Source organism: Drosophila guanche, unplaced genomic scaffold (assembly GCF_900245975.1).
Source record: "Drosophila guanche unplaced genomic scaffold, DGUA_6, whole genome shotgun sequence".
NCBI classification, from domain to species: domain Eukaryota; kingdom Metazoa; phylum Arthropoda; class Insecta; order Diptera; family Drosophilidae; genus Drosophila; species Drosophila guanche.
In genome coordinates, this window is record NW_022995750.1 from 874,559 (window position 1) to 894,524 (window position 19,966).

Here is a 19,966-nt window from a genome sequence, read left to right on the forward strand (position 1 = left end):
GGGGGGGGGGGAATCTGCCTCTTTCAGGTTTGAGCTTCCGTTTAAGAGTCGACTTTTGAGAGGGCCTGTGTGTGGGCCTGACGGTTATTTTTTTGCTGCTTGCTAAGAACTCGAATCATCAAAGAATTTGAGAGATTTAAGTGTTTGGTTATCTTCTGTTTTATCTAAGGTTTGCCTAAGATTTTTGCTTTGGGTGGCTGGGAGACCTTTTGAGATACTTTTGGTTGAGTTTTGAGATTCTAATCACTTGTTCTCGATTTGTAACATCAGATGTTGTATCCATTTTACGTTGGAAACTTTGGTCTATGGCACAATATTGGTAGAAAAAGTTAATTCAAAAATTAAAAGGACCAGCTAACACCACAAATAGAAAAATTGAAACCTCGCAAAAAACATTAAAACCCTCAAATAATTACAAAGAACACATCAATAACGTCAACTCAAGAAACTCAAGAGACTGCATAATTTATCCATGGAATTCCTTTCTGATACTTATACTTATAAATTAACAATAATGCCAGGACAACCTTACAATAGCCATTCAATAAGCTAGTTTTCCAGTCCTCCTCTTAATGCTCTTAGAAGCTCGCGAAATACATAAAATCACGCAAATAATCATATGGCGCACTTCATAATCTCATATGTACATCACCTACTCGAAAATTCCCAAGCTAATGGTAACGTTGCATTTAAGTACACTTTTTTCCACAAACATTGCATCGCAACAAAAAGAACATTTTGCTTTTGTACAGCATATTGAAAAGCTTTAAATATTTAAATCAGCAATTTTAAAGGTATTTTTTGTTGCACATAAGAATTCGTCCATATTTCAATGGCAGTAGGTTTTTCGATTTGATGGACATGAAAACAATTCATAAGCCGATTAGTAATTTTCACAGCGAAAAGAGAATATTAGTTTCGTTCCATAACATTTTTGTGTGGTCACAATATTTTCAATTTCAATTTCATTTTTCGCGAACGCGGACACAATGTGGCAAAGAGCGGTAGGTATTGTAGGGCGTGGGGTAGTGCATAATTAATGCACATTTCACTTTAAAATGCATGGGCACAATGCCAGACACACACACACACACACACACACAGTCAAGAATGGAAAGGCAAACACACAGAGGGAATGCACTGGCGACGATGGGCTTTGCCATCATTTGCCTTTGAGACGAGATTTGTGTTTAATTGTTGCATGAATGCGGCGATTCAATTTGCATGTGTGTGTGCCTTGCACATTGCATGCTGTGTGCTGCATGCGGCAGAGTGCCATGTTGTTTGCTGCATGTGGCAGAGACTGCATTGCACGCCCCAAAGTAGGCAATGCTTTGCAGGCATCTCTTGAAATTATTTGATTATTTTCGCTACCATTTTATTACTTTTAATTGAAATTCGTTTTTGGACGTTTATTAATTTTTAATGTTCACACTTAACAACCGGAACCGGTTAAAAAATTGTCGGGGCTGTCCGTTAAACACGCGCGACCGGGCGCATCTCAAAAAACGAACTGAAACCCGAACGGGCACACAGACGCCAGCATCCAAGCAGAGGGCAGAGCGACTGAAGCAGCGGCAGCGACTGAGACAGCAACTGAGACAGCGACTGAGGCAGCGGCAGCAGCTGGTGTGTTTATCCAAAATAGGCACACGTTCGGGTATCATCGACAGCGTCGTCGGCCCATAGGGTATCGGCATTGGACATTCGTGCACTTGTGGGTGGCGCTTCGGGTGGCCGGGTTTTGCCGAGATAACAAAAACAGAGAACGAAAACGAGAGTGGAGACTTTTTTGTTGTGACTCTCTCAGAGTCTACACAAAAAGCTTAGATTGGTTGATAGAGAGAGGGGCGTAAAACAGCCGGTGAAAATAATGTGCACTACCTGCCGGCAAAATAAACAAAAACAAAGGGGAGGACATTGGTTGGGGAGTCGACTAGTGAGTGCCCTACATAATAATATTAGCGGATAAAAGGAGAACTGAAGCAAAAGAATGGTTAAATAGTAAATGCCTTAATGTGTAGTTCTAGTAATAAATATAAAAAAAAAATAATAATACGAGACTGAATGAACTAAATAAAATAACCTTATTGTACTGCATAAACTTTTCATATTTGCCCATTTTATTTTAGAACCCTGTGGGTTGTAATTGTTGTATAAATCCCCTAAACGTCCGTACGAAAAAGCGCGCCAAAGCAAACTAAATGCTTTTTGTGCATTGGAGACATTTTCTAGAGCTTTACTTGCAGCATTGCCAACATGAAAAGTAGCCAACAAAGCTCACTTTATAGAGGCAATGCGCTTGCGCATCTGAAATGGTAACGGGAGAAGGTACAGACCAAAGTTTGGCTGGGAAATGTAGCAGTAAAATCCTTTATCCTGTTAAAAAACCAATAAAAGCTTTCAGGGATAAACACAAAACCGAGGAAATTATGGAATTGTAGCATAAAAATAGAAAAATTAACATCAATTTAAGCTTTCACATTTCAATTAACAGATATCCATTGAATATTGTTGTTATTGCCTAAGCCATACTCCACGCTCCCCAGCAACTCCTCAAGACATTTCAATTTTCTCTAAAGAAAGAACGAAAATTTGCATTTAGAACTCAAACAAGAATGAAACAAAAAAGGCATAACAATAATTATAATTGAATTGGGAAAACTCAAAGGCAAAGCTAAGAGAAAATTGAGGGTGAAAATACTCGAATTCGAATGAAAAGCGAATATAAAAAGCATTTTACAATAATTATCCTAAGTAGACGAATGTGTAATTAAGGGAAAAGTGGAAGGCGGCCTCAGCTACAATGATGAGATGGAGGGGAGGGAATAGGGGATTGTTTCGAGGCAATCCAAATATACAGACGCCACGAGACGAGGCACTTGAGGAACGCGCGCGCCACAGCGAACTCTGGAGAATATTCTTGTTTGGGAAGCGGCGGCAAACCCCTCTATATTCTACCCATTAATAAGTGCATCCTCCACCCCAGCTCATTTGTGGCAGCCACAATGCCAATTTCTGATTGCAACTGCAATCGAGACAGTAAGTGCTCAAAGCAGCAGACTCTCGGTTCCGCTTTGATACAAATCTGAATACCAATACGCACCCACGATTCATTCAGTCTTTGAGCGAAGTTCAAGTGTTTTGAAGTTCAGCCCTTGAACTGATACGCGAGGAAATTGCTTCTTTGGTGCAAGATTATCGATGGAAGATAGAAGTAATTAAAGCAAATTATTGGGGGACCTAAAACATAAGCAAGGGCAGGGCAAAGTGAAAGAAAAGGGATAGCATATTCTTTGACGAGAGCGAGGTGTATATAAATGGAAAATATACGGAGGATTTTAAAATATTATTATTGAAATCATTTTCATTTAAAGTGCATTAAATACTCATTGCAAATCTGTGTAAACTACATTAAGCTTCCCATATAACTGAACACTTTCTTCCCAGTTTATACCACTGTTCCCCATTGCAAAGCACTGCCCATCATCATCGCACAACACACTCTGATCGCATATGGTCAAGGCACAAACAAAACGAATCGGCGGGCGTGTCAATGATCCCACAGCCGCCCACTGAACAATAAGAAATTCCTCATATATATATAGACTGCATAAATCTGTCAAGTGGCTTTAAATTGTTATAGAATTGTGTACATCATTATGTCAGCAGCAGGTTCTACAGTTCAAAGATCATAAAAAGAGAGAACAAAATGTGTAAAATGCTTACCTTGAACATTAATGGATTGCGATCAATTTCAGATTCAGCATTTTCACATAGAGTTTCCGTTTCCGAAAGAAAAGCAAGGAACTAAAATGAAAGATTCATATTTCAGTGATTGTTTATTGGGAATATATTTTGTTTGCAGATGTTTACCTGATCCATGGCACGATCAAATGATTGCAGACTATGGACAGCGGCATGCAATTGTTTGCCACGATTGATGACGCCATTGTTTAGGTTTGAATAGCTGCAAAGGGAAATATATGATTATAATTATGAATATATAATGTAAATCTGGATCTGTTGATAATTTGGAACATTTTTAGCTGAGTTGGGGTGGGTTTATCCAGCAGCCAAACACTCCAGCTCTTCCCCAACAACCATTGCTGTGGGCGCCAGACGCCAGACATTTTTAACCGCTTTAGGACTTCCCCTCCCTTGCTATTAACCTACCGTTGATTAACAACCTCCGTCATCTTTTTGATCCTCGAAGTATCATCATTCGGATAGACGGCAATTAGTTTTTGTGTCAATTCATTGAAGATATCGAAGTGTTGCTTGTTCTGATGCAATTCCGCATGGAAGGACTACAGAGAGATTAAATGCAAACATAATTAGTGGATAGACTGCCAGGGGACTGCCATTCAAAAGAGAATGTGAATGCCTGGAGGCCTGTCGTCTACCTTTTGCTCCTTTTGTTGGGCCTCCAGAATGTCGGCTGTGGTGGCTATAGTCCCCATACGCTCTGCCCTTTGCTCCATGCGGGCCAGCCACTTCTCCAGCTCCAAACGTTTCGCCTCAAACCTGCCGGATTAATTACAGTAAAGGGGTCAGAGTGGAGGTTAAGTGAGTGTCAAGTGTCAAGTGTCAAGCCACTTACCGCTGCGAGTCACTCAGCATGTTCTTCAGTTGGGCAGCGCGCTGCAGGACGCACTGTTGGGTCTCATCCCAGTGCTCTCTCAAACGAGTTACTGTTATAGGCAAATAGAAGAGAGATTCAGTTTAAATTTTGGCTACAACACATATTTTAGATTAAGGTTAAATGGTAAATACATTAATTGAATTGAAACAAACGATTAGCCAGAGTTCTCTCACTCGTTTCTGTGGGCCCCAGCATGCAATTTATTTTTAGTAAAAATAAACTTTAAAACAAAATTAGATTCTGCTTCAAGGTTTAACGTTGGTTCGTGTTTGTGCTGTTATGGGTTATACGATTAAGGACCCTGTTGTGGGGTTAAGGTTACAAACATTAACACTCTAACGCCGGTAGTCGGGTTACCTTTCAAACAGCAACGCATATAATCTAAGTCCGCCGAACAATGCGGTGCTAGACAGAATTGTTTCAACTCTACGAATCGTCCAGTGAGAAGTCAGAAGAAGAAATAAACATGAATTGAAATTATAGAAAAGAAAATGTATAGAAATGATGGAGGGAAAAATATGATTAGAGTTCAGGGAAAAATGAAAGAAAGGTGAGATAATTATGGTACAAATAGGAAGAAGACATTATTCCCATTGATTTCGTGTCCAAAAATTCAGGCAAATTCGGAATCAAATATTCCCCAAATTATATAAAAAAAAAATATAAAAAAATACTAAATCGATTATTCATTTATTTTATTTTATTGCTTTTCGATCTCCCCAGTTCCCCCGTTGCTTACCCTGCATCCCACCACCGCTAGCATTCTGCGAGAGCTGCGTCTCATCGTGCGAGGATCGACGGCGCATTCTTAGCTCCTCCCGCGACAGTCCCCCACCAGCGGCCACCTGTGCTGCGGCAGCGGCGGCGGCAGCCACCTGAGCAGCGGCAGCAGCAGCAGCTGCGGCGGCAGCCCGCGATTGGGCCTGATGCTGGAGCAGGGCGGCAGCGGCCGCCGAGCCCGGCGACGGGCCCATGTTGTGGACCACCTGGGGTGGGATATTCCCCAGTAGCTGCTGTCGGATCTGCTCACGGAACTCGCTGCTCAGTGGCATGGGTGGCTGCTGGGAGGAGGCAGAGACGGAACCGCCACCACCGGAGGAGCCTCCATTCGAAACGGCGCCAAGGGCAGGGTTGCCCCCTGATGCAGCGGCAGCTGCTGCGACACCCACGGCCGAGAGGTTGTTCTGGAAGCGATGGCGACTGTACTGCAGTTCCAGTGGAAGATTGCGGTCCAGGGATCGCATGTGATGCTCAATGGTGGATCGCATGGACTGCTCCACGTGCGAGGATGACGAAGAGGAGGAGGAATTGTGCAGGGACTGCTGCTGGGCCTGGGCACGCAGCTGCTTCAGTTCCTCCAGTGATTGTCGCGAGTCTCCTGCACGTCCTTCGTCCAGCGAGAGATTCCGCTCGTAGTTGGCGGTCCTCAGATTCACAGATCCGCCGCCCAAGTGGCGCGTTCCTGCCGCCAGACTCGCCTTGAAGCTGAGGTCAAAGTTGTTCTGCACCGCCGCCTCCATATTCCTGAGATTCATCTGTTCCTGCATGGCCCGCTCCATGTTCCGCAGGCCACTCTCTATCCCACGCAGCGCATCCTCGGAACCAAACTCCTCGGTGGGCGAGGCGGCAATCATCGAGGGTCGCTGATTGATCTTCTTGGCCTCGCTGGCCCTCGTGGGCGCTGGAGATGGCACTGGATTCAGGGCATTCTTGGAGCTCTGTTCGCTGAGGGCTGCCACGGCAGATTGGAGCACCAATGGCGGTGGAGGTGGCGGCATCTCAAAGGGATTTGAGCAGCGGCGTGCGGCCATGCCCTCAGCGGACAGCGTCGAGTGCTTCTCTGGTGGCGGAGGTGGCTTTTCCTTGAACTTCATGGCCACCAGCGGAGAATTCTGTGCCGAACTCTGAGCCGAACTCTGCGCGGATGATGGCTTCTTGGGCAGTGGCGGTGGCTGCCGTAGCGGCGGTGGCAGTCCCGGCACCATCATCGCCTGTCCATCGGGCAGACTCTTGAGGCTGTGCCGCTTCGGCGGTATCTCCGGTGGTGCCGCCCGATCGCTGGCTCCTCTGGCGGGTATCGCGGGCACGGGGCGACTCCCCTGCGGTGGCAGCGGCGGAGGTCCTCCTGTTTTGTGCGCTGGCAGTGTGTTGTGATGCTGCCCCCCCTGCTGCTGCTGCTCCTGGGAGCTCTGTTTTCGCAGCAGTTGCTGTCCTCGGAGCGCCGCCTGGGCTGCCAATTCGGAGTTGAGGCGTGGTATCTCCGGCGCCAGCTTGGGGCCATGTCCTGTGGGATCATCACCGCCCAATGTGGGCGGCACTGGAGGCGGCGGTTTCGCTGTCATTCTCTGTGGTTTCTCTCTCCTCTCGCCTCTAACTTTGTGCGTAAATCCTTGATTGATCCTTCCCGGCTAATGGTTAATGGCGTAGGACTGATATAACGGGGATTTAGGGGTAGTGCGGGGGGAGGGGGCTTTGGGATTGCACTTCACTTGATTTGTTGCATTATCACGTCCCGCCTTATGCGATTTTGATATGTTCGATTTGCATTGCATTCGCGGCTCCTCAGGCTCCTCAGGCTCCCCAAATTCCTCTCCACGGTAAACACACACAAACAATTGGTATAAAAAAGAGCCGAGAACTCTGTTGACATTGGGGGAGTAAAAACGGTAAATAAAATCAGTCGCTCCCTTCCTACCTTCCTCTCTTATGCTCTCTCTCTCTCTCTCTCTCTCTTTTCCTCTTTTTGTCCAGGGTCTGGGGTTTGTTTATAAAACGTGCCGGAAACTTAACATTGGAACATGGCCACAATGCAAATACTCTCGTGACGCCACAAAGAGGCACAAAGAGAGCGGGCAAAGCACTTAAGAGAGCAATAGAAAACACTCTTAAATGTTTGCTCTCTTGGGCTTTAAAGCTCACTCTCCTCGACGCACACACACACACGAGAGTTAATCTTCCTCTCTTTCGCTTTTTTCACCACACTCTGTGCCTGGATGTGCGCCGGCTGGGCCGCTTGTCGCATACTTTTTGGCGCTGTTTGCTTTGACCCTCATTCGCTTCAGACAGTGAACACTGGCTATGGAGGAAACTTTCAGGTTTTGCATTAAAGACGCCTCTTCACACGATTAAAAGTATTTCAAAGAACTTTAGTGACTCGATAAGGTAATTTCTCTAAATAATCCATATTCGAAATTCGAATACATAATTACATCGCAGCCCATAATATCCCTCTTGAAAAACGAATGCAGATGTTACAGATTTCATTGAGTTATAAATTCTACAATCTCCTGTGAGAATTCAGCTTCCATAAATTCTCTAAGTTTCATGACACTTTTCAACGATTTAAACATTTTTCTAAGCAACAGCAACCCCCACAAGAAGTAGATACTAACTTCCCCTTAGTTGGTGCTTCATGGCCATCAATCACTGTACACTGTCGTATCTGTAGCCGATTTGGTAAGCTCTTCCTTTTGCATATATGAAATTGCAGGAGTGTTTGCAACCATCAATGTTTTTTCACGCACCATGAAGTTTGTTTCATGGTTTGGCTGTTGTTTTTCCTTTTCGCTTTCAACTTTTGACACCTGCAAACAGGGAAAATCAGAGTAGACTCCCACCACTCTCACCGTTTTGCTCTGGCCCAGACTATGAACGGGTGGCAGGTGCATTTAACTTCTGCCACACACCAACACCGAATGCCAGAACAGAACGGGGCAGACAGGACGGACGGAACGCAGACAACAATGTCGTAGACGTCGGCCATTTGGCTTTTGCAGTTTCCACTTGTGATTCTTTTGTTGGCGCTGACACTCCCACATGCCGCATGTTGCATCTACAGAGATGCTCTGTTCTCGACGAACTATAACCCCTGTCCAGGACACTACTACTACTACTGTCCTTTGCCTCCCCCCCCCCTGAGAGTATTTTCGTTGTCTCTTTTGCCGCTCCCTGACTTTCCGTTAGTAGCTTTTCTCGCTTTTTCATAATTTTTGTACGGCTCCTGCTGCTAGGCTCCCGCTGTTCCCCTTCAGATCTATTTAATTTATGACAAAAGTTGATTATTTTAAACTTTATTTTTGCAGCTGGAACAAGTTTCTGTCACTCCATTTTGCCACTACGCTGCCTGCCCCACGGCACTGCCAAACACAATTGTGTGCCACAATTAGCCGGAGGCTCTCTCGTTCTCGCCTTCTGCACCGAAAGTTTCTTGGGAAAGGAGCGGGGAGGGGCCAGCCAGCAAAAGCGGATTAACAGACAGTGGAAATGCCGTTTGCTAATGGAATGGGGATTTGTATTACTCAAAAAAAAAAAAGAGAAGAAAGTTTAAGCAAGATGGTAGATTGTGGAGCAGCTGCTTCTGTGAATAGGTTTTGGCTGGCGGGACGGGACTTAGGCGGTTTAATCTATAGTTTTGTATGAATTGGAGCATGAAAGCTGAGCCCAGAGATTTAATTTGTAGGGATTTATGCGACAAATTAAAGAGTTTTGAGAGGAGAGAACTGTGACCAAAAGGCTTCATAATAGTGCTTCATAATTTAAAGAGGCATGAAATCTATGGGCAGTATGTCTCTTGGCATAGACCGCAAAACCATATTGATAAATGAAATCAATATGCTCGCCAATCATCGAGCAATCGAGTCATGCATTGAATATATGTACTTCCCTATCCAAAAAAAACTGTGGCACTCATCCGCACAACCCACTGGATTACCTCTCTCCATATAACAAATATGTTTTCTGACCTCCCACAATTTGTGCTACGATAAATTCCTATAAACATTTGGCCATGCTGTACATTGGCTTTTGCTTTTCCCGCATTGTTTTTCCTGGTCTCCCATTTTGAGCCGAATTGTTTTTCCTAATACCACAATAATGACCTCAATAACGGACGTAATTTTTCCATGACACTCAATTGACACATCAATTGTTCTAGAGGGAGGGACACTCGCTCTCACTCACTCACCCACTCTCTGTCTCTATCAATCATTAATCATTTGTGTGGTTTTCCTCTAGACTTTTCCTATACTTTCGATGAAGGATTTCGATTTGCTATGGCAGTTGGTGTTGCCACAAATTTCTCATTTTTAAATTTGTATTTTTTTGTTTTTGTTTGAGATATTTTGGTCCTTTCAAAATGGCTCTCAAGCATGCCATCATCTATGGAAACTCACAAAACTCTGTCCTGCCCAATTCTGTCTGTCCTGCTTGTTCGCGGGTAACAGCTGTGTGTGTGTGTGTGTGTGGATTGATGGGGCTGTGTAGTGCTGGTGGTCGGTGGGGGGGTTTTGGCGCATAGATAGTTTATCTTTTTATACAAAACACGTTCCTTGTTGAGAGATGTGCGGGTGGTTACGGATACGTGTGTGGGTGTGAGCGCCTACAAGTAAATGAAATGTTTTGCTGCCTCCGCCTAAAAGTATGCAATCAAGTCAAATAACTTGAGCTTGAGTCGCTCTGGTGTTCATGTTCTTCACGGCGTATATTCTCAGTTCCTTGTTGCTGTATTTCTTGCTGTTGTTTTTGTGGTTGCTGTTCCCGCCTGTAGTTTTGTTGTTGTTGAACGCAAAGTTTTCCTGATTGTTGCTGCTTTGGTGGTTTTGCTTTTTTTGCATACCCTATTGTGGTGAAGAGCGGTATGAGCTTGACGAGCAGTTGGCATACTCTATACTCTATGAATAGTGGAGTTTTCTCTGGAGAGAATGTATCATTAACACATGTTATAGATCCTAAATTTTTGTTGTAACTTCGACAATTACCAAAGTATTTAAGATGGCTGTAAATTCGATCTATAAGTGTATCAGCAGTTAAGTATTTAATTCTACATAATTAAAATCTTTTCTGAAACACATTTTGCATATAACATCAACATTTATCAGAGGGTATATTAAGCTGCGACCCCTCACAAATATCGAGCTCCCGTCTTCTTATTTTCCTTTGGCATGGCTTTGCGCGAACGTTTGCTGTTTTTGTGCTTCGCTGGAGTGGACTCCAATGAATTGCTAGACGCACACACCGACCGAAACACACGCGCGCGCACACACACAACACACAGCAAAACATTCACCGAAGAGCTCCTCGAGTTATGCTACATAATTTTTTTTTCTACAGCGTTTCGTCTCGTCTGCGTGAGAGGCCGTTGAGGCGGTCGGTCCCGCTTCCATGCCCAGGATCGTTTCCCATTTCCCAGTCCACAGCTTCGTTCCGTGTAATTTATTGAAACACATTCATTTCCCGCTATGATATGAGCAGCAGCACCAGCAACAGCAACAGAAACAGCAACAACAACACAAAAAACTGGTAACACGCCCACTTTATTTAGCCGTCTGCCCAACTCCACCTCAGGCTGCTGCTGCTGCTCCTCGTGTGTTTTTGTGGTTCCTTTTTTTTTTGTGTGTGGGCTGGGAGTGCTGCTGCTGCTTTATTGAATATTTATATGCAAATTGTGCCTCGAGTTTTAGTCAAATGCTGCCTCCTGCCTTTCGTTTTTCCCCCTCGCTGGTTCTGCTCATTCGTTTGTAATGGAATTTAACATTTTCGATATAATTATTTTATGTTCATTTTCATTATAGTTTTATGCTGATTTTATGCATTAATTATACGCGAAGCTGCTTTGGTGTGCTTTTGTATTTGTCATATTCATTTTATGTATGATTTGTGGTTTGGTTTGGGAATTGGTCACACACTCGGCTCCCATTGACTCGATTCGATTGTCTGTTTATGGGTTTTATTTGGAATTTAAATGTGATTCATGTGATTACAGGGCATAATCTTTCAAAATGCGCACTTATTTAGTTACACGAGTATTTGATCACCGTTTCGGTATAATCGTGTTTTGCGATTTAATTGGCTTGCATTTTTAATGATGTTTGAAGGGTTTATTTTGGATTTTAATTTTATTGGGATTTTTATTCCCTTTGGGTTATCATTTAATGATTTAAATGGCATAATATTTAGCACACTAAGCACACATTGCACATTCTGCTCAGCCGTTTTATGGTTTAATTTTTGTGAGCAGGCGAATTCCATGAATATACATTTGTACATCTTGGACTTTGTTTTGTGGAATGCTTAAATAATTTCTAACCAAAGATTGAATATCTCAGATTATTTATCATAGAACTATTTAATTTTAAGATTGTTACAAAATTCAATATTATTCCTAAAAAAAATAACAAATTTTGGTAACAATTGAACAAAGAAATTATTTGTATAACCATTTCTAATATTTAGTCATGTTTCTATTAGTTGCATTAAAATTATATTCATTCTTCTTCCCAAACTCCTCAATTTTCCCGAACAAATTTTATGTTTTCCACACAATTTTCTACACTTGATTTTATTCAGAGATTTATTTTATTGCTTATATTTTTTAAGTCACAAACTTTTGATTTTTGGTTTGTATATTTTATTGTTGAACAACATTTTGCGGCTTTTTTTTTTTTGTTGCCACCCTCTTATTTATTGATTTACAAAAATACGGCACGGTCGAGCGAGAGAGAGGGCTGCCCGACATGGAGTGTGAAAGAGAGACAGAGAGCGAGCGAGTGTGATAAAGTGAGGGAGTGACACACGGGGGGCGAGATAGAGAGACAGAGAGAGAGAGAGAGAGAGCGTACGAGTGCGAGTTGCGGAGAGAGGGCTGGGCAATAAGCCGCCGCAGACACAAAAAACTTTAAATGCCTCCGTTTTTGCGGTTTGACTTTTTTAACCGGCTTTCCACGCACGCACACAAACACACACAGACACTGCACAAACACACATGCAGATGGAAAGTTTTCTGCGACAATTGGATAAATAAATATCCCATTAAAAATTACAATAATTTTGTGTGTTTGGGGGGGGGGGCGGATTGAGGAGTTTTTCACGCGTCGAAAAATTGAGACTCTCCGCGTGTAGCGTGAAAAAGGGATTTATATTTTTGGAGGAGTGTCACAACCGTTTGGACGCAATGAAAGCCAACGAATGTCCTCGCTGGCAGCTTTGAGTACGCCACAGACCCCCAAAAGAGAGCGAGAGAATCCGAGAAAATTTCAACACGGAAGAAGGCAAAGTCCAGGGCCAGCCGATGGAGCAGTCAACCCCCAAATGGGTAAACAAAAGGTGAGTAAACGGAAGGCAAAACCATTTCAAGAGAGAGCTCGGCATTTTAAGAGCAAAAGGAGAGGCAGAAACACCCCCAAAAGCACACAACACCACACCCCCCACGTATAAAAAAGGGAAAAGCTTTTCCCCCCCACAACAGTCGCCGGCATTCCGCTGCTCTCTCCCGCTTTTCCGGCATTTGTTTTGCTTACTCGCTATCGCTCTCTGCCGCCCGCTCTCTCTCTTCTCTCTCCGTGCGGGGGTGTGGGGGAACACATGCGCACTTGCCCCATAGCCGGAAGACATTCAACCTTCCTGCCACATGTTGTTGTGCGTATGGTACTGCCGCATGCCGCATGCCGCATGCCGCATGTCGCATGCAGCCTTATGCCTGAACCTTGACAACTGATAAGCGGCGGTAATATTATATACATTTTTGCACCCACCAACAGAGAGAGAGAGTGGGAGAGAGAAAGAGACAGCAGTGTAAGAGCTTCCTTTGGTTCCTCTCCATTGATGGAATTTGATGATGTTTTATGGTCCATGGCTCTAGCTTTAGATGTAGATCTATTCCCCTCCCGAACCCTTTGCAAGCGGGACGCCAACAAATTGCTTCGTGTGCACTGGCCTTAATGAGACTGAAAGGATGAGGATGTTCGGTTGCTAAAGAGGAAGATGAGGTTGGCAGGGGTCTGATAAGAAGGCTATTTAGAAGTGGATTTGCAAGGGGGGAAACTGTTTTCCATGAGCTGCTGGCTAGAGAGGAAATGGTAGTTCAGGGGGAAAATGGCTTAAAGTTCTTTTGGGTGAGATGGCTTTAGAAATACCTTTAGGAGAATGGGAATAGTAATGGACTTAGAATAGATGGCTCTTACCAAAGATTTATCCATTTGAAATCAATGGCAAATTTGAGTTTTCCTAATTAAAATACAGCATACCCTTAAAGTCGTCCCATATTGAGTGCTCAAGTTTATATTCTACGGTAAATGGCTATTTCTTTTGTGAATCCTTTTGGTTTTTAACACCCCATACACATAAATCATTCATTACACTACCAAACACCTCTACTTATATTTTCTCAAGATTTAATGTCATTTTCTAAACTTTCTGCCATAAAAATGGTCTCTTAAATTCCCTCGGCAAAGTGCTCTTTAAAATTTCCCCCATTTAATATGCAATTCAATTTACGACAAATCCTAGATGAAAACAAAAAAAAAAAACAGACAAACAATCAAGTGCCTCTCTGTCTGTCTTGGCCTTCAAATTATTCATGAATATGAATATGAATATATGAAATGCTGATATGAATACTACGAGGCACTGCAAACAAGTTGGAGAGACAAACAACAAGTGCAACCTTTTTAATGAATTTAATTAAAATTCATTAAAAAAAAATTAATAAAAAAAATGCTAGGAACATTCTGGTCATGTGAGATGGCCAGACAGAACAGGATCCCCCGAGGCAGAGGACACAAACAGGACGCACAGGACACGCAGGACACGTAGCAGTGTGAAAGCCAAGACAATTTGCGTAATGAGTGGAGTGAAGCAGCAGCAGCAGCAGCACAGGAGATCCAGAGAGATATACGTCCAACTCCCCGTCTCCCCTTAGTGTTTTACTCTTTTTTTCCACAGAGTAAAGAATTTTATTTTTGTCTTCCTCCTGGTTGAAAACGGAGCACAGAACTCGCCTCAGCCTCCTTGCTCCGCCATTCCCCACCACCCAAGGGCATTCTGGGGGACAAACAAAAACACGGAGCAAAAAATTCAACCCCTCCTTCCTCTGGCTGCCTGAGGCACAAAACCTGCGAAAATTTAGAAAAAGTATTCCACATATTTTTCTCAAAGGCAACCAAAAGAAAATAAAATAAAATTTTCAACGTACATAAAACTATTTAGACGAAAATAACTTTCGGGGGCTGTCTGCAGAAAGGCTCAAAGGATACGGAGCGGGCGGCTCCTGGTCCTGCTCCAGCTACTGCGCCAAAAGTCCACAGCCATGACAATAATTTCACTTAATTCTAAGTTAAATTTTATGGAGGGGAAGGAGCACAATGGGTGGGAAGGCAGCGAGACTTTGGCAGGGGCTGCGGGGTTAGAGGTTATATCCCAAGGGTTAGCCGGTGCTGTGCAGAGTGTTTTGGGGTTGAACTCTGGCTTTATGTCATAAAAGGTCTGAGGTTAAGCAGCCATAGGAGAGACAGGCTCTACGGTTCTACTTCACTTCTTCACTTTTCAGCTTCTGTGTGTGTTTTTTTTGTGAGTAATTAAAAACAAAAAGAATAAGACGATGACAGCGACAGAAAGTAAAAGTCGACTAGAGGATGCACTGAGAAATATATCCAGAAGGGTAGAAGAAGCGAGGGATGCAAAAAGATAACAATAAATCCAGCAACTAGCTGTAAGTCGAATTGTGGATGATCTAATACAGAAAGTTCTGTCTTTTTGCAGACAATTATTAAATTTCCTCTTTGGGTACTTGGCAATCTTATTTCAGTTATCTTATCTCATCGGTTGTTGAGTCCGAAAATCCTAAGCCGGCTGCTGGACATGCTGTTATGTAATTATCATTACTAGCATTTGAACCACTGACGTTTGTTCGGTTCGGTTTTGGCTTCCAGATGAGAATTGAACGCTCAGCACCATGGCTTGTGCCAATACAGAAAATGAAATGAAAAATGGAATATGAAGTACTGGAAATGACAAGAAATTATGGAAATATTTCTTTAAAACACTTTTTTATTACGGAAATCCATTCTAATTGCCACAGTTCCATCATCATTTTTCAGAAAGAACAACTGTAGAGTTTTCCCCTTATTTCTCTACTTACAACAATTCGGGCATAATTGAGGCAATCCGAAATCTTCATTGTATCTTTCATCTAGCCCAAACTCTTTCTTGTGGTACAGCCAAACGAGTTCTACCAGAAGTCATACCCCTCAATTTCAGAAAGCAGAGTATCAAAAAGCAACGAACTTCTTGAAAGCGCAGACACAAGCCAGGAAGCTCAGCCGAAAGCCAGGCCAAAGAAACACGCCAGACAGGGAAGGAGAATGAGAATGAGAAGGAGCGAAGGAAGACAGAACACGGAACGGGAGAGAAAGAGCAAGAAAGAGACAACGCGTGGCATAAAGAAAGAGAAAGACAGAGGGTGCTAAAGAAGGGTAGAAGGGTGGCTGGGGGGGAGGCCTATTAAAGCGTGTAATGGCGTGAAGCCGAAGCACCCAAACGGAGCAGTTGAAGGCGTTGCAAGGCGAAAGGCTGCAATTAGAGGCAATTTCGTAGAAGCGAGCAGGCACAGTCACAGAGGCACACTGGCAGGACTTGGAGTGCGTTGTCCTTTCAGATAATGTTCTGACTGCTGCTGCTGCTGCTGCTGCAGCTAGTACTACTGGTGTTGCAGCAACAGCCGGCACTAAAATTGCATGTCAAAGACAGATTTACGAGCACCACACACAACAGAGAGACGCAGCAGATACACCACACCCACATATGTATGTACGTGCCACAGCACTCCCACTCCCACTCCCACTGCCACAATTCCTCTTTTTGATAAGAACTTTAGAGAGGGGGGCCAAGACTCTTTTTGTGTGCTTGTGAGTGCCTCTTGGCCTGGCCGAGAGTGCCCTGTCCCTGCCCAAGAAGCAAGGTGCAGTCGCACAGATTGCGATAATATCTCGTAAATAATGGTTTAATTAAGAGCTCGCAGGACTTGCCAAAAATGGCAAATTAATTGGGCGGACCTTTTACTCTATATCCCAGCCATAATCGCTATCCTTCGAGCAGAGGTCCCGCTGCTCTAATCATGCCGAACCTCTTCGGCTAATGGACTATGGGCCTCAGGTGACCCTGTTTTTCCGCTCTGGGTGGGGGTGGAAATTCAATTCCTTTTGGAGGGGTTTGGGACAACAAATTGAAATACAATGCTCGTCGCCTGATGGCCATACTTTTGCCAGAGTTTTCCTGGCCGAATGCCAGCACAACAACAACAGCAGCAGCAGCAGCAGAGGGGAACCATTTTCTGGCCACAACTGTCAAGGTTTTTGTGTGCTTGTGTGTGGCATCATTGGAGAGGCCACAACAGCCACAGATAGAGTTTGATGCAGAGAAGGATGAAGACAGAAAAACTTGTGGAAGTAGCAGCAGAATTCAATTGAATTTCGATTGAAATATCTCCCCAAAAAAATACTTTTAAACTATAAAATATTTAAATACAATTTAAAGCGCAGTCAGCAAATAAATGGAGTGTCCTTTGCTGCACAGGGAAATCACAACAAAAAGCAACGGCCGACTGTTTGCAGCTCCCAAATGCAAGAAGAGGCTGGCCCCGCACACAGAAGGCAACGACACAGCAGCAGCCTGTGTGTGCAACACATTGTGGCACGTACAAATAAGGGCAAAGATGGGGAGGGAGCAGGAGCTGCGACACAGATGGAGTAGTGGTGCAGGACAGGGGACTGAGGGACAGAGGGACACAACGTTGGACAAGTTACAAATGTTTATGACAAACCAAACATCATAATAATATGTAGCAAGCAGTGCATGCCCCTCGTACATGCTACATGCTACAACCCTCACTCTGCCACTGCCACTCCACTCTGCAGCTCGCTCCCTGGTAAGCCCAGCCACCAAACAAAGAGCAGGCCATAAAAATATTTCAGTTACCATTGGGTTCTGCCTCCCCTGCCACCCCCACACTCCATCATCCCACTCTCGTTTCCCCCTTGTCAATTAAATGTCAACTGGCATAAATGTTGCATGCCTCTTGCTCTCCCCGCACCATCTCAGCTGCCTGCCACATTAAAATTCCGCAGAGAAAAATCCACAGAGAAAATGAGGAAGGAATACAAAAAAAGAAGGAAATTAAAGAGCTTGCGCCTGACTTTGGCAAAAGTCTCTCTTTGGGCAGTGGCTCTGCAACTGTGGGATACCTACTGTGACTCCACAACTGTGAGGTGAGTTTTGAGATTAAACACTGCAAGACTTTTTGTTAAATTACTCGAAGGTTTCGATGCACTTTTCTGATGTCTTTTTATATTCTTTTGAGTTTATTATTGTAGTTATTTTTAGCACATAAAAACAGGCTGCTTGCCTCCAATCCTACAAGCTGCAGGCATTTACATGCTTGAACAGACTTGGATTAGCACTCAATGGCCATCTTTTTCCATCATTCTTCCTTCGTTGCCATGTAAGTTATGATAATAATGTATGGATGTTTTAATGGTAGTTTCTCTCGACTATTCAGTGGTTGAATTTATCTTTAAGGAACGCTCTTCTTCGATTCTTGAAGCTAAAACTCACTTCGGGTTCGGGTTCTGTTTCTGTTGATGCTTGGTTTTTGTTTGTTTTGGGAACTTTTGACCATTGTCATTAGGCTTTTCTCTCGGTCTCTTTATCTCTCGCTCTTAGGGAGTGTGCTCCCGCTCTCTCACTCTCTCCGCCTTATATGCGCCTCTCTCTCATGCGCCATGTGGCGGTGTGTTTGTTTTTGACATTGTTTCCTCGGCCACAGACAGGCGGACATTCAGACAAATTAAAGAAGTTTTTGTTGAGGGGGAAGGGCCCTGGGTTGTCGGAGGTTCACGGCCCCATTATGCAAATGTTGACGAGAGTTCTCCTTAGCCACATTTCCCATTGCCAAAGACCAGCTAGCCTCCGCTTCAGAGTGCCCTACTCTCCTACTACTCCTGGACCTCTACTGGCTTTCTCTGCCTCCCCTTGGCCCGCTGCTCACTTTCCGAGCCTTCTGTGTCACTGCGCCCTCGCTCTATTACCTATTTTAAGTGGCCATCCATTGGGTGTTGCTGTCTGTTTGCTGTTTTCACTACAAAACTCTCATATGTCTCGCTTGAACTCCTGCTCCTGGCTTCTGGCTGCTACCTCTGGGAACCGTCCTTCTCCTGCATTCCCTTCCTTGTTGTGCATTTCATGCACTCCGTCTCGCCTGGCGGAAATTTGTTTGCACCGAAGTGATTTCTGTCTGTCTGTGTGCGGGTGGGTTTGGGGTAAAGGAAATGCAAATGGAACCATGTTCCCAATGTCACTCCCATCCAGACAGGCAGACAAAAACCGGGCCTAATGAAATTTCCATACGACTACGGCAGAATGTAAGCCAATTTGGAGACAATTTTCATTCAAACATTAATTGCAAATTGCAATTGCGTTGGGATTTTCATGGAATTTATACGAGTACGAAACGAACAGAAATTGCTTGATGGATGGCATAAAGATTGACTTTTTAAAGCGAAGAGGGGCAAGGGGCAGAGCGTCTTTGATTGGAAGGTAGCTAAAGGTACAAAGCTCAGCTTTCTGTTACAAAGCAGAAGCCAGACTGGGATTGATTGAATGCGCAAATTGATGGAATAAATGCAATAAGGAAATTGTCCTTAAATTCTATAAAATTATGTGCGAGTTCTTCTAAAAATTAATCTTTCAGAACCAGTTTAGGCATGGAAGTCCACGATTAATTGGGAACAAGTACAACCAAAATGTAAACTTTTCTGTGAAAAGCTGCCATCGAGCGTTACCTATTTTGGCATATTTTGCTTACCTTTCTCCTGCAATTGCTGACGCTTCGTATCGCCTTTGAGCACTTCCGCCGTGTGAACCAATTCATTCAGTTGTGGCTTTTTCATTTTCAATTCACGTAAAACTTTCTGTGAGGCAGAACAAAAAGGAAAAAGAAATGCAGATTCACAAGAAGAAGAATGGGATGGTGGGTGAATGCAGCGTACCTCCTGCTTCTCGATGGCCAAACGAATGGCATCCACATCCTCGACAAGGACACTCTGTATCTTGATCATGTTTTGTTCCCAAGTCAGCCAATCGGAAATTTGCAGCACGGACTTATCGAAGCTGCCGGCCAACGCACCACTGCCGCTCGGTTCGTTATTGTATTCTGTGGGGAAACAAAAGGGAAACAGTCAGTTGAGATTTTTGAAAAATTACAACGTTAAAAAAGGGGCAGGGGCAGGGGCAGGGAAAAGTCTTTGCTAATTAGGTGTCCCTCCAGTGACAGGCGCTCCTCCCTCATGAGTCCGCGTGTCGCTGTTGGGCGGGGCAGCACCATGATGATGATGATTAAGTTCCTCTCATTAAAACGCGGTGCTTGGATGGTCCTGCGGTCATCCTGTGGGTTCTGCCTCCTGCTATCTCCTCCTTTTGACCACAACTTGCTGCATGCTTAACGGGGTCAGTACCAGTACCAGTACCAGTACCAGTACCAGTACCAGCTGCGTA

General features: G+C 44.0%; 1 protein-coding gene across 19 annotated transcripts in view; it reads right to left on the reverse strand.

Moving 5' to 3' along the window:
* LOC117586131 (dystrophin) overlaps positions 1-19,966 on the reverse strand; it is a 155,982-nt gene that overhangs the window by 102,971 nt on the left and 33,045 nt on the right. For 11 of the 19 annotated variants that reach the window (XM_034276016.1, XM_034276004.1, XM_034276003.1 and 8 more), the window contains 8 exons: positions 19,462-19,625; positions 19,278-19,383; positions 5,003-5,071; positions 4,604-4,694; positions 4,407-4,527; positions 4,177-4,310; positions 3,877-3,970; positions 3,730-3,810 (listed from right to left, as the gene is read on the reverse strand). In XM_034276016.1, the coding sequence (XP_034131907.1) occupies positions 3,730-3,810; positions 3,877-3,970; positions 4,177-4,310; positions 4,407-4,527; positions 4,604-4,694; positions 5,003-5,071; positions 19,278-19,383; positions 19,462-19,625 (860 nt within the window). Of the gene's footprint in view, positions 1-3,729; positions 3,811-3,876; positions 3,971-4,176; positions 4,311-4,406; positions 4,528-4,603; positions 4,695-5,002; positions 5,072-5,384; positions 7,003-19,277; positions 19,384-19,461; positions 19,626-19,966 lie in introns of those variants that run through there. The other 8 variants (XM_034276006.1, XM_034276005.1, XM_034276021.1 and 5 more) reach the window with 3 other exon arrangements.